We start from the raw sequence: 12539 nt of genomic DNA, 5'->3' as shown, positions 1-12539 counted from the left end.
ACCCTTCCTTTCAATAATTTTTCGATAAGTTTAACAGACTTCTATAAATTTTGATACACTACGTGGTTGCGATTTCAGTTTTCTGTGAGTTTTCAAATCAAACGGGAAAATTTAGAAGGACAAAATGAAATTATTTGCAATTATTGTTTCACTCATGCTAGTGCAGGTAAGGATAATTTTACTAACGATTTTAAGTACTTTTCGGGAAATTCGAGATGTTAAATAGACAATATAGTCAAATAGACGCTATAATGTATCTTATTGATTGGATGAAAGATAATTAAGGGTCAATTCTAAATTTTAAATAATTGAGTAAATACAATAAGACAATAAGATTCTATGTCAAAATCTATAATTAGATTTAATTTAAAAACTAGTCAGGAATATAACTTCGGTTTAGAAACTGATGAAAAATGTTTAAATGTTACATAATATGATTGTCTATTTAATGGCTCTTTTGACGATTAACTGACAAAAGGGATAAATTAAGAACATAATAAGATCTTAGTATTTTTAAACACAGCCATTATGGCCTTCAAGGATTAACTTTGAATAATTTATATAATTTCCTGTAAAATCTATCAATATTGAGTATATCTCAACAACTTTGAAACTTGTCGTAAATATTGAGGAAATTGAAAATTTTTCACGATAACTCAGAAGATTAGATAAAAACAAACGAAAATTCTTATCTCTCAAAAAGTCATATACAGCTTAATTAATAGAGCAACGTACAGATTGCGTAATTAATCATTAATCTTTTTTACAATTTTAATTTTCAGGCACTTGCCTTGCCTATGGAAGATCCATCAAAACCAGAGGAGATGCCAAAGCCAAAAAATGATGTTGTTGATCAATTCCGTGCAGATATTATTGAACAATTTTATCGCTTCCAAACATTCTATGACTTATTCAATGAAAGAATGACACATTACCGTTTAGAACATGTTAATTTAGTCACAGAAATTGGTTTAGATATGATGGAAGTTTTCTCAGTTGATCTCGACATTATCCGTCAATCAAAGGACTATGTTGATATGCAATTCAGAAATGCACTCGACCGTCTTGGTGGAAACCCAAATGCTTGTCTCAATGAAGTCCAAGCTGCATTGGATGCCAACTCAGCCAGACTCGGAACAGAATTCAATGCATGCGCACGTAGAGCTAATGCAACAATCAGCAATGGATTAGCTGAAATTTTCTACCCAACATTCGACAGCATCCAAAACTCTGCTTCAACAGTTCCATTGTTGACCATCAATGCACTTTCACGTGGAAATGTCTTCGATGATGCCCAAGAAATCCTTGATTACTTAGATGCCCAATACCAAGTTATCACTTTACAATGGAAATCAGCTGCCTCACAATTGTTCAGATGGGATACAAACCGTTTCCGTGTTGAAGGAAGATTCTATATTGAAGAAATGTTGCTCTGTCTCCTTGAACCAGTAGAAAACTACAGAAACACCAATACATTCAACATGTACCGTATCGTTGACGAGTGCGCTCCAACCCGCCAATAAATCTTCACATAATTGATACTGCTTCATTTTCTTTCCACGAAAATCTTTTTAAAAACATTATGAAAATGAATGATTTAATAAAATAATTTTTTAAACTATAACTTTTATCTTAATGGAAAGTAAATTATATGACATAAATTATTTTCAGCTGATTAAGTTAGTCAAATTTAATAAGAGTTGATTAATTTTGTTATCTTTATCAATTAAACCACTTGACAGAAGTGTGATATCCGGTTAACTTTTGTCAAGAATTTTTTATTTGGGATGAAGCTTTTCAGCTTGTGCACAATAAATATAAGTTTCAGAAGTGCTTTTATTATCAATTGATCTCCGTAGTAAGACCAACAAAAGCTTATCTCCTTTTTTTCTTGTTATTAATAAGAAGTTATGCTTTATCTCAAAAAATAGCTTGATTGTGGTAATCAATTGTAACTGAATGTTGATAATTTTTATAAGGGTATATATCTTACGGTAATAGCATCCAATAAGTTTAGTCTTTCATAAAAAGGCATTTCAAAAGGAAGTAATTGCTTTAGTTTTGAAAATGAAGAGTCTTATCGCAATTGTTGTTTTTGCTCTCATATCGAAGGTAAATTTATTACTGAAATTCTTTGCACGGAAAATGTGAACACAGCATGATCAAATAACAGGAATATGATAAGATAGAAATGCAAATGGATTGATCAATGTTTTGAAAATCAAATGTTATCAAAGTTCATTTTTGATGGTGATTAAAAAGGGTTCGAGCTGCATTTACTGCGTTTCAGATTTGTGGACCTGCAGTTTTTGGCTGTATCTTATAGTACGTCAAATGCTGCAGGCCTGAATATTGAACAAACCCTAATGATTGATCACAAACTTTATGAATCACCTAATGAATCATCGCATCATTAATGATTTATAGCATTATGATTTACAGAATCATTCAAATTGTCAAATTTAAAAATTAAATTATTTAACCTTTTTAGACACTAGCATTATCAGCTCCTGAACTCAAAGATGATGGACAAGTTCGAGTTGATGATTTTAATGATGAGATAATGTACAGATTTCAGCGTTTTCAAAATTTCTATACCACAATGAACTTTCAAATGAGAGAATATCGCCTCGATCATGTCAAATTAATTACAAATATTTTTAATCAAATGATGGAACTTTTTGGTGAAAAATTAGATTTCGTTAGACGAGCATCTGTCGAACTTGATGAAGCCCTTGAGATGAAAGAAAACGAACTTGGTGGTGTGACTGAATGTCTGCAAGGTGTCATAAATAGAAGAGATCGTCTATCTGAAGATATCACTCGTGACGTTCATGCCTGTTCACTTCGCGCCAACAATACAATGCAAGCGCAATTACGCGATGTATTCTATCCAACATTTGCTGATATTCAATCCGAAGTATTATTTATTAATTTAATCGTTATGGATGCTTTATCAAGAGGAAATGTAATGGATGATGAGGATGAAATTGTTGATTATTTAAGTGATTTATATCATGTTTACACTACTCAATGGCCAACAGCAGTGACACAGCTGTTAAAATGGGAACAAACAAGATTCACAGTTGAAGGAGAATTTTATATTGAAGAAATGGATATGTGTTTAAGAAATCCTGTATTAGAATACATGCGACAAGCTGCAAGTCTTGAGTATGAAGCACATATGTGTTAAATTTTTAAAATCTTTGACTTTTTATTTCAAAATTTTTGATAAGGAAAGAAACTTTTGTGTAATAAAGATAAAAAGGAATTATTCACTTTTTTAAAAAATATTTTTTCTGTTCTTGGAGCATTTGAAATGTTTAAAACGTTTACTTTGTAATTTCTGGAGGTGAATCTGGTTGTGCAGATGGATGAGCTGCTCTAAATGCAGGATGGCTTTCAAGTTCACGATCAATTCGGAGTATGATGGGATAAGGCCGTAAATCGACATGGAACCTGAAAATATAATTGGAATAATTGAATTAAAATTATTTGTTATTAATTTATAAATTTATTACCTTCTAGCGTTAAAAACCTGAGGAACCAAGCAGCAATCTGCCAACGTAATTTCATCGCCAACACAATATTTACCGGCACTTGTTGACAATAATTTTTCAACTGCTCTAAACCCTCTTGTTATCCAATGCTGTGCCCATTCCTTTTTCTTTTCTTCGCCAACATGAATTAACACAATAAGATTCTGCAATGGCTGAATACCTGATGCAATGATTTCACAAATCTCCCTTACTTTTGCTCGCTTATAAAAATCTTGTGGCAATAATGGTCTTTGTGGACGAGTTTCTTCTAAGTATTGCATGATTGCCACTGATTCAACGAGTGTATGACCATCAATTTGTAGAGCTGGAACTTGTTCCATTGGATTAACTTCTCTATATTCATTGCAATGTTGTTCACCGCCTGATTTGATCAAGCTTATTGGTTTTATGTCATACGGAACTTCTTTAAGATTAAGACATATTCGAACTCTCCAACTGCAACTTGATCGCCAGTACGAATAGAGTATAGGCTGTAAATCAATAGGCTCTTCATTAGATGACATTTTAATCAGGCAAAGGAATTAAATCGACTAAAACTCAAATTCTAAAGCTAAAATCAAATTAAAAAATCTAAATATTCTATCCAGTCGAACCAGTTTTTCTTGTTAGCGATGAAACCGACTACCTTGCTATGTTAATTTTTTTTGTTCTGCTATGAAAATAAAAGTTTGTTTTTCCTTTAATACTTGCCAGTTTGTTCATGATGATTATATGTCGCGGCGTCAAATTAAAATAATTCACACACAAAGATTTAAAATAAATAAAATTTAAAATTATCAAATTGTAAACAAAAGCACTATACAGAAGAAAAAATAATGAATGAATGCACAAATTTTCTACCAATCAGAAAAAATCACTTAAAATAAATAAATTTATAAATTCTACCTTTATCCCTGGTTGCAGGGAGTTATTGTACTTTGAATAATTAATTTTGGAAATTTTTGAGATATGGAATGTCAGAAATAAATTAAAAAATTTATTTGAAACTTTGAATATCCTTTCTGCTTCGTACTATCTGAGGGAACTTTTTTTAATCTAGTACTTTTCAATTTCGAATTATTTTAAACCGTTAAATCTAAATATGGACACTATTTTCATGTATCAAAGTACTTACCATAATGAACTCTTTACATATTTGAATTGAGCCATTTTTATTTTATTTTATAACAGGAATTCTCAGTACTTATCGATTTATAGTTAAATTAACTTGCAAATTAAAATTATTGAAAAAAGTTACGTTCTTCAGTAGAAAAATCAAGAAATTGAATTGCTTTACCATTCACCATTAGGATTTAGATACACATTGATAAAAAATGAAAACATAAAAAGGAATTTAAAAAGTTTTACCGCTTCTTTTTTTTCTTGGAGATACAGATTCGATGGTATTCAATCGGATTCTTATGTAGCAATTTCAATATAGATTTACAATGTAAAACGCTGAAAAAAGGTCTCAGCAAATCGTTTTCACTTTAAAATTTTACATCAATTTTATAATGCAAATGTGAGGCAAAATATGATTACTATTAATTTGTATTACTTATTTACTTACTGCAACCATGTTCCTATGTGAACCTTAGATTACAACAAAAGGCTTTCGATTCTGGTTAAAGTAACTTTTAGAACTCCTGGTCGGCATTTCCCTTGTGGAATCCAATCAAAACCGGTATAGCAAAAATGTGTTCTGTCCCAGCAATGATTATTTCTCTGTAATTTTTCCTCCGAAGTGTGTGTCCTACCAGCCGTACTTAAAATTGACTCATACCTTAATTAAGTTTAATAACTTTTAAATTAAAAAATAAATAAATTTAGAATTCCTTTGCTTGTACATTATTAAGTTTTAACATTCTAAGGAAAGTGTCATGCGACTGAAGCATATTTAAACAATATAAAATTCTGTGAAACAATATAAATTCTTATCTTAATGAAAATAGTCCCTATTCCTTTTATATACTCTCTTCTTTTCTATCCCCATTGTAATCATCGCTTGTTACTGTTTTTCATCCATACTCATGCATTTATAATGGCCTAAATGTTACCAACAAAACCATGAATTCTATGTTTAGATACATAAAAGATATGAGAATACTTTAACCGAAACAAAATGTTCCTTTTATAAAATTGAGTGGAAAATAGGAATGAATTGAAACAAAAAATTCCTTTCTAACCAAAAATTTTGCCTTCAATTTCAATAACAAATTGAGCAATTACGTTCCATAAATTTTCTTCTTCTATTTCATCAATTTCATATCCGAACTTTACCTTTTTTACTTGGAGACTACTCCTTTCCCAATGAAGAATCTTTCTACCACACTTACATTTATGCAATCATCAATTTATATTACATTGCCCTTTTCCAATTTTTTTCTGTTCATCATAATTCCTAGAAATGAAATTTTTGAGCTCTTATTTTTATTAGAAATACAAATAAAAAGTGCTCGAAGGAAAAAAAGCAACGCTTTGTGCTATAAATTAAATGAAAGAAGTCAACATTACACAATTCTGTACAAATGGATGTGAATTGTTTATAAAAAAGGGTTTCTTCATTCCTTTTACTTCTACTGCTCTCATTCTTGTTGTTAAGATTAAAAGTTGATGAACAAAAAGGAATTTTTCTTTTCTACAACTTTGAGTTCAGAATGCTAAAAATGGTTCATTATGTTTGTTTATTTTAGTGTCTGATGAGTTTACTAAAATTTTCTTCTTCTTCTCCTTCACATTATCCTGATATTTATGTTCTTGTTGTAGTAAATATGTGTGAAATAAGTTTCCATCCATTTATGCTACAATGCTGAGTTGTTATGTGTGCGGTGTTGAGACAGTTAATGTAATTACATATACACATTGTGTTGTCACATACTAATTATATTAAGCATATTGTCTCAGCTATTTTCGTACTTTTACTCTAAGCATCGCATGCATGCCACATACATCCTTGCTGTTTTTATAAAAAAAAATTCTTTTGTTGTTGTTATTTGAGAATGGAAAACATAAATAAAAGATTCAAGAGCAAGATGCTTTACAGGAAGTAACACCTACGATGTTATGTCGTAAAAAGCTAGGATACACAAACAAGTCATTCCTAAAGCTGAAAAATAAGAAAGATTCAATTTAAACAGTTAACAAAAGTTGAACACAGACGTAATTTAATTAATTTTCCTTTTTCGAATGAAGGAAAATTCACTGTTGTTTGGGAAAATTTTTCATTATCGCTTTTTTCTTTACAGCTATTAAATAAAATTCCACGTTCAAATTTTATTTTCTTTTCAACTTTTTTTATTTTTTTTTGTAAATTACAGAGTGCGAGAAAACAAAGTAGCTTTATATCTCTTTGATTCTTTAACTTTTTTTATAACATCATTTTCGAGCGTATACTTACATTCGAAATAAACGTGAAATATATAGATGGAAATTTTGGTGCCATTTGAATAGGGTGAATGAAACATTTTTTGATGTAGAAAAGGTGAAATTTCGTCTCTTTCAATTTTTGTATTAAATTTATCGATTTTTCTTTCAAACGCTTCATATAAAATTTGTATGGAATCAAATTTTCAATTTTAAAGTAAGATTGAAGGAGAAGAAGTAATGTATTAATTTTTTATATTTAGATCGTTACTCAGTGTAGCCTAGTAGAGCCACAATAACTACAATGTTAAACAAAATAGATCAATAGTTAATGCTGAGAATTTTGAAGCTTCCTAACAACACATGATAGCTTATCGGTAATACAATATGTTAAACGAGGATTTATTTTATCGCTTCCAAGCTGTTGTACAAAAAAACTACATTTTTGCTAAACGTATCAGTGAATGCTCTCTAAAAAAAGGCTTTGTTGAGAACAAGACTAATTAGCTTCAAGTTAGCAAAAACTATTGTCTGGTATTCTAGTTTAAAATCATAATATCAAACAAAGGGACCACTTTTAGGTACCGGAGTGATAATTTGTACCATGAAAACATGCTCTGTGTCTATTACGGACAGAGAAAAGAAACAAGTGCTGTAGTCGACCACAAGAAGCACGAGATGTAGTTAAACTTACAACTTTTAAAGTTAAGGATAACTTGTGATTCACTTTCGATAAAAGATTAAAAACAAAAATTAATTTACGAACATCTTCGATACCGTTTTAATAAAAGTATCTAAAAAATTCATTAGAAACTACACTAATGGAAGCTTGTAAACAGAGGACTTTTAATTCCCATAAGCTCATTGAATTTTTATGCTTTTCATCACAACTTGTATATATAATAAAAGTTTTTCATCGCGGCAGAAATTGAAAAAGTTTATTTTTTTGCTTCGAAAAAAATATCTACGGTTTCCGTAGCTGTTGATGTTGAATAATACAATTTATTCTAAATGATTCTGCTGTGCTTTGACTTTCATTCATCTACTTATTCCAAAATATATTGTTTTAGTTTTCTATTTTTTGCTAATTCTACAGCTAATCTCATTTATTTCGATATCGCAGGAATTTTTCACAAACCGAGAATGTTTGCGAGAACAAAAAATATAATCATTTCGCTTTAGCTTTCGATGCTTTATTTTTATTGTATTGTACATAGATAGATAGATAATGTAAGCAATAATAAAACAAATTCTAATGTTTGTATGTGGTTGTATATTTTTAGATAGACGCCAAACATAAAATAAAGAACATCCCAATAAAGACAGTCGTCAATAAAGAAGATTTGGATGTGAAAGAAAAGATTTTCCTCATTAATTATCTCAAATGAAGCATTCATTCTGCTTTTCTTTTTCGATTCTGCTATGTTCTCATTTTCAAAGCTAAAGCAATGAAAAAAGTTTAATTTCCATGATAATTCCATTTCCACCTTCCTCGTTTTATTGCTTTCCTTTCTTTTTTTGCATATTCCATCATCAGCATGATCATCATTTACGTTTCTACAATATTTAATTTCCGTATGTTTTAAATGAATAGAAATACAAAAAGGTGAACATTATGTTTCGAATTTATTTCGAAAGATGGTTTATGGCAAAAGCTGGGCAATTCATCAAAACATTATTCAAATCTTGAAAATGACCAAATTGTCAATTATCATTATGCACTAGAATTATTGAAAAAATTTCATTAAAAATAACTCTGAAAACATTTAATTTAAATGTTTATTTTTCACATTCAAAAACTTTATAAAAACTAAAAAGATCAAAGAAAATTTCCACAGATATGGATTATTTTCGAACTCTTTACCTAATTTTATCAAAGCATATTTCCTCAAGAGATTATTTTGAAAAGTACCGATACAATATGACTCAATTTATTTCTTTTGAATGTTTTTAATTATTTTGAAAGCTCTTTCAATAAGTATTCAAAGGATAGACAATTTTGTAACAAATGAATAGTCCTAATCACATTTCAGTTTTAATTTAAATTTCGTTCTCATAGCAATTTTAAATCCACAAAGAGTCATTCATTTGTTTAATTTTCGAGACAACATTGAATGACAGAAAAATATTTGAAAAGATTAGATTTAATCCTTGTGATACTTCATTGTTACTTCGCGTGCCTTTTTATTATACTTTGTAACACAAAAATCATTTTCGAGATGAATTAAATCTCTTTTTTTATAATCCTAATTTAAAACTTTAGAAATTTTATATTCTTTACACATTTACATGTGTAGTTTGATCATCATCGCACTATGCAGAGCGACAGTAAAATTTATTGCTGTCTTCCTGTTTTTCTATTATTTATTTGTAATTTAATGCTGAAAATAATTATTATGTTCTCATTTTGGCATTATGTCTGTTCATTTATTTTTTGAGTTTTTTCTGAGTAAACAACTTTGGAGAATTTATGTGCTATCCAGTACGAATGCTGAAAGTTTTTTGGATTTGAAATATAAGTTATATAAAAATATCAGATTTTTTCAAAGGTGGATATACTAAAAATATCTGAATAATTCTTTATTCTAGAACACGTCCTTCTTAAGGAAAATGTTTTGATGAAGTAGTTGTGGCTTCAAATACATATTATAATCAATTCTAAGAAACGTGTTTTTAAAAATGATTGAAATGCGCTTAAAAATTCAAAGTCCGAAGAAAAACTTCAATTTTAACAACATTTCTCAAATTATTTTTTGCTTTCATTTGAAATAAATGCACAAAAAATATGTAGCTTTAAAATAAACAGATAGTTTGAAAATAAATGGAATGCTTGAATTTATGTATTTAAATGAATACTGCACTATAGTCAAGTATGAATGGAATTTATAAAAAGATTATAATTCATTCTTTTGCATATTTTATAATATTTTTTATAAAATGGAAAAATAACTGTTACATGATTTATTTTTACAACCATGAGCAATTTCAATTGCAAGAGAGGTGAGAAATTTTTATTTTTTCCTCAGAATACCATTAGTACTTTTGTCACTGAATGGTGATTGCAACTTGAATAAGCTACTCTGATTTATTTCATTTCATTTACAGCCTTGAACTATCGAGTTCAATTTTATTTATGGTACAAAATGCGTTAATCAGTGGGTGTACTTTGACATTTAATTTTGAATTATTAATAATGTCGGAAAGCACAAGGCTTATAAATGACCGAAAAGCTGACAACAAATACTCTATGAATCTGGCCTGGACCTAGAGTCACGCTGCCCTGGTTCCAGATTTTCTGCCATATCTATGCCATGTTCGTTCCGGATATGTTCTTAAGCATGAATTTTAAACAATGCAATATTAAATTGTTATGCAATTTCATAAATCTTTATAACTGAAAACCATCTTAGTTGGAAAAAATAATTGAAAAAAGTTTTTTTTATCAAGCCAGTTGAACCGTGAAAACCGAATTAATTCAATTATAAATGTTTTATGCATGAAATAAATTCAAACATTTTTTTTAATTTGTGCTTTTATTTTTAATCCAGTTGTACATACACAGCTGTAACAGGAGATCGCTAATGTTAGTTCAATAAAAACTGACCTATTAATTCATCAAAAGGCTTTACGTTAGCAAATTTATATCAAATAATTTGCTTAACTCACAAAAGCTCTCAGATTATGATTTTATAATATTTTTATTTCAGAATCTAGAGGAAAAGCTTTTGAGTTTGTTTTCAATTACTGAACATTATTCAAACTTTTTTTTAATATTATTTCAACTATTTTTAAACTCAGCAAAAATTTGCTTCTATCGTTGAAAAAAAATGTTTTTTTGCAGCATAAAAGTATGTATTGTTTATTCTTTCATGAATCATGATAAATGAATATTTTTTCAAAAGCTTTTTGTATGTTTTATTTTTTGTCAGTAAAGTGGGAATTGGTTTTTATTATATTTATTGTTTGGTCTTTTTTTCTGCACATTCAACAAAAAAATGCAAATGCATGCAAACTACAAAATCGACGGTGAAAGTTTTCAGACTAAAAAAGCATCAAAGTTTGATTTCAAAATTTCCATAATCATCAAAAATTTAAGTAATGAACATTTTTCCATATCTCAATAGAGCTTTTAGTTCTGATGAAAAGAAAACTTTTTTCAATGAAAATTAATTTAGTTAATTGAACAAAATGGTGCACATGTAGCACTTGTTTTTGGATTTCAATGAACTTTTAGCTTTAAAATAATGTTCTGGTTTATATATTTAGTTTATCTTGAATGTCGAATCTCTAGTTTAACAATCTCATTTTTTGTTAAATCAATCCTCATTTCGAATTGATTTTCAATGATTAACAAATATTAATTCGATGCCAATATTTTCAATTGTGAAAAAATGCTCAAGTCTTTAAAATATTATTATGAAAATCGAACTTTTTAACCCTTCAAGCTTTATTTCATTCACAGACATCATATCATTAATGAAATAATAAATTGATCGATATTTTTCAATAAATTACTATTAATAATTAATATCTTTAACGTGATTTAATGGCTCGTAAAATGATATTAAATATTTTGGTAGAGAGTAAAGCTTTTTGATTATTTTAATTTACAAAAAACGGTTTTATTTGGCTATCAAATAAATAATCAATAAAAAGTAACAGTTGGAAAAGTCCTTGGTAGCATTATTGGACCAAAAAAATGAATGAGACATTTTCCGAAGCAGGTGCAACTCAGAATTTTATCAGATCTTAAATGAAGCTGATATTGTATGTTGGACAAGGATCAATAGACTCCGATTGGCAGGGCACATTGTTAGGAAGCCTATTGAAGCTTCCATTAATAAGGTCTTAAATTCTGATTTTATAAATGACAGAGGAGCATGAGAGTGGGCCAATAACTCATAGAGACAGGATTTGGTATTGACAATTAGCAAAGACAGCCAGCGATATAGCGAGTTTTAAACGCTATAGCTGAGTGAGGCCATGGATCACAGATGATTTGTATGCTAAGCGAAGTAAGTAAGTAATTTAGAAAATTAAAATACAAAATAAATGTTTCTTTATTTTAGAAATCAAAGCGTAAAGTGAATAAAAACAAAATAGAAGTCATTATTAAAATTAAGACATCAATGTTATATTATTTAAATGAAATAAAAAATAATAAAAGTAAAAGATTTTATTTTGAATAAGAAATAGCAAAAAGTGTGATTGTGTGACAAGACACAAGGAAAATTAGAGTATAAGCGAAAACGTGAGAGAGAAAAGGGGATGAGAAGCATAATTTATTATGACAAATTAATTTTCATTTCTCGTAAAGTGACTCAAAAGTTAATGTGACAATGAATTTGCACCATAAAAATATTTTATCGCACATTTATTTATTTTTTTGTTTCTCTTTTTTTATGCCATTAAGTTATCTTCACAATTTTATTCTCTATTAAACTTCTGTATATAATAATACGACACAAAATGTAAAGTCTTACGTACGATTAAAGATATATGATCGTACATGCTACTTAAATTAATGAGCTGAAATTGCTAAATTAAATTTTACTTCTTCCATTTTCACATCATACAGCCTTTTATATTCTATTAATTTATTTGTAAGATTTATACCCTTTTAATTAGATTTTTTTT

The 12539-nt window shown here is 28.7% G+C and overlaps 3 protein-coding genes across 4 annotated transcripts; 2 read left to right on the top strand and 1 right to left on the bottom strand.

Moving 5' to 3' along the window:
• The first annotated feature begins 9 nt into the window (after nucleotides 1-9).
• Nucleotides 10-1624, top strand: LOC139096199 (uncharacterized). Its single transcript, XM_070647892.1, has 2 exons — nucleotides 10-166; nucleotides 783-1624. Exons 1-2 carry the CDS (start codon nucleotides 125-127, stop codon nucleotides 1521-1523), a joined length of 783 nt encoding a protein of 260 aa, XP_070503993.1. The 5' UTR covers nucleotides 10-124; the 3' UTR covers nucleotides 1524-1624.
• Nucleotides 1625-1967: 343 nt separating this feature from the next.
• Nucleotides 1968-3289, top strand: LOC139096200 (uncharacterized). Its single transcript, XM_070647893.1, has 2 exons — nucleotides 1968-2112; nucleotides 2492-3289. Exons 1-2 carry the CDS (start codon nucleotides 2068-2070, stop codon nucleotides 3191-3193), a joined length of 747 nt encoding a protein of 248 aa, XP_070503994.1. The 5' UTR covers nucleotides 1968-2067; the 3' UTR covers nucleotides 3194-3289.
• On the bottom strand, nucleotides 3190-4384 carry LOC139096202 (probable maleylacetoacetate isomerase 2). 2 transcript variants are annotated; one of them, XM_070647896.1, is made up of 3 exons: nucleotides 4251-4384; nucleotides 3522-4030; nucleotides 3190-3459 (listed from the first exon to the last, which is right to left on the bottom strand). In XM_070647896.1, the coding sequence occupies exons 1-3, from the start codon at nucleotides 4260-4262 to the stop codon at nucleotides 3333-3335; spliced, it is 648 nt and encodes a 215-aa protein (XP_070503997.1). In that variant the 5' UTR covers nucleotides 4263-4384; the 3' UTR covers nucleotides 3190-3332. The 2 variants fall into 2 exon arrangements, with proteins under 2 accessions (XP_070503997.1, XP_070503996.1); XM_070647895.1 differs by lacking the exon at nucleotides 4251-4384 and having other exon boundaries at nucleotides 3522-4218.
• Nucleotides 4385-12539: the final 8155 nt, after the last annotated feature.

Source organism: Chironomus tepperi, unplaced genomic scaffold (genome assembly GCF_022539635.2).
Source record: "Chironomus tepperi strain 1889 unplaced genomic scaffold, CSIRO-AGI_Ctep_v1 contig_376, whole genome shotgun sequence".
Taxonomy (NCBI): Eukaryota; Metazoa; Arthropoda; class Insecta; order Diptera; family Chironomidae; genus Chironomus; species Chironomus tepperi.
This window is presented reverse-complemented; position numbering and strand designations above follow the sequence as displayed.

What these genes read in the sequence shown, in the direction of transcription:
- LOC139096199 (XM_070647892.1), top strand. Translation starts at nt 125, where the DNA reads ATGAAATTATTTGCAATTATTGTTTCACTCATGCTAGTGCAG. An exon ending in TTTCACTCATGCTAGTGCAG is followed by an intron (nt 167 to 782) that starts GTAAGGATAATT and finishes TTTAATTTTCAG; the next exon opens with GCACTTGCCTTGCCTATGGA.
- LOC139096200 (XM_070647893.1), top strand. Translation starts at nt 2,068, where the DNA reads ATGAAGAGTCTTATCGCAATTGTTGTTTTTGCTCTCATATCGAAG. An exon ending in TTTTTGCTCTCATATCGAAG is followed by an intron (nt 2,113 to 2,491) that starts GTAAATTTATTA and finishes TAACCTTTTTAG; the next exon opens with ACACTAGCATTATCAGCTCC.
- LOC139096202 (XM_070647895.1), bottom strand. Translation starts at nt 4,063, where the DNA reads ATGTCATCTAATGAAGAGCCTATTGATTTACAGCCTATACTCTATTCG. An exon ending in CAGGTTTTTAACGCTAGAAG is followed by an intron (nt 3,460 to 3,521) that starts GTAATAAATTTA and finishes TTATATTTTCAG; the next exon opens with GTTCCATGTCGATTTACGGC.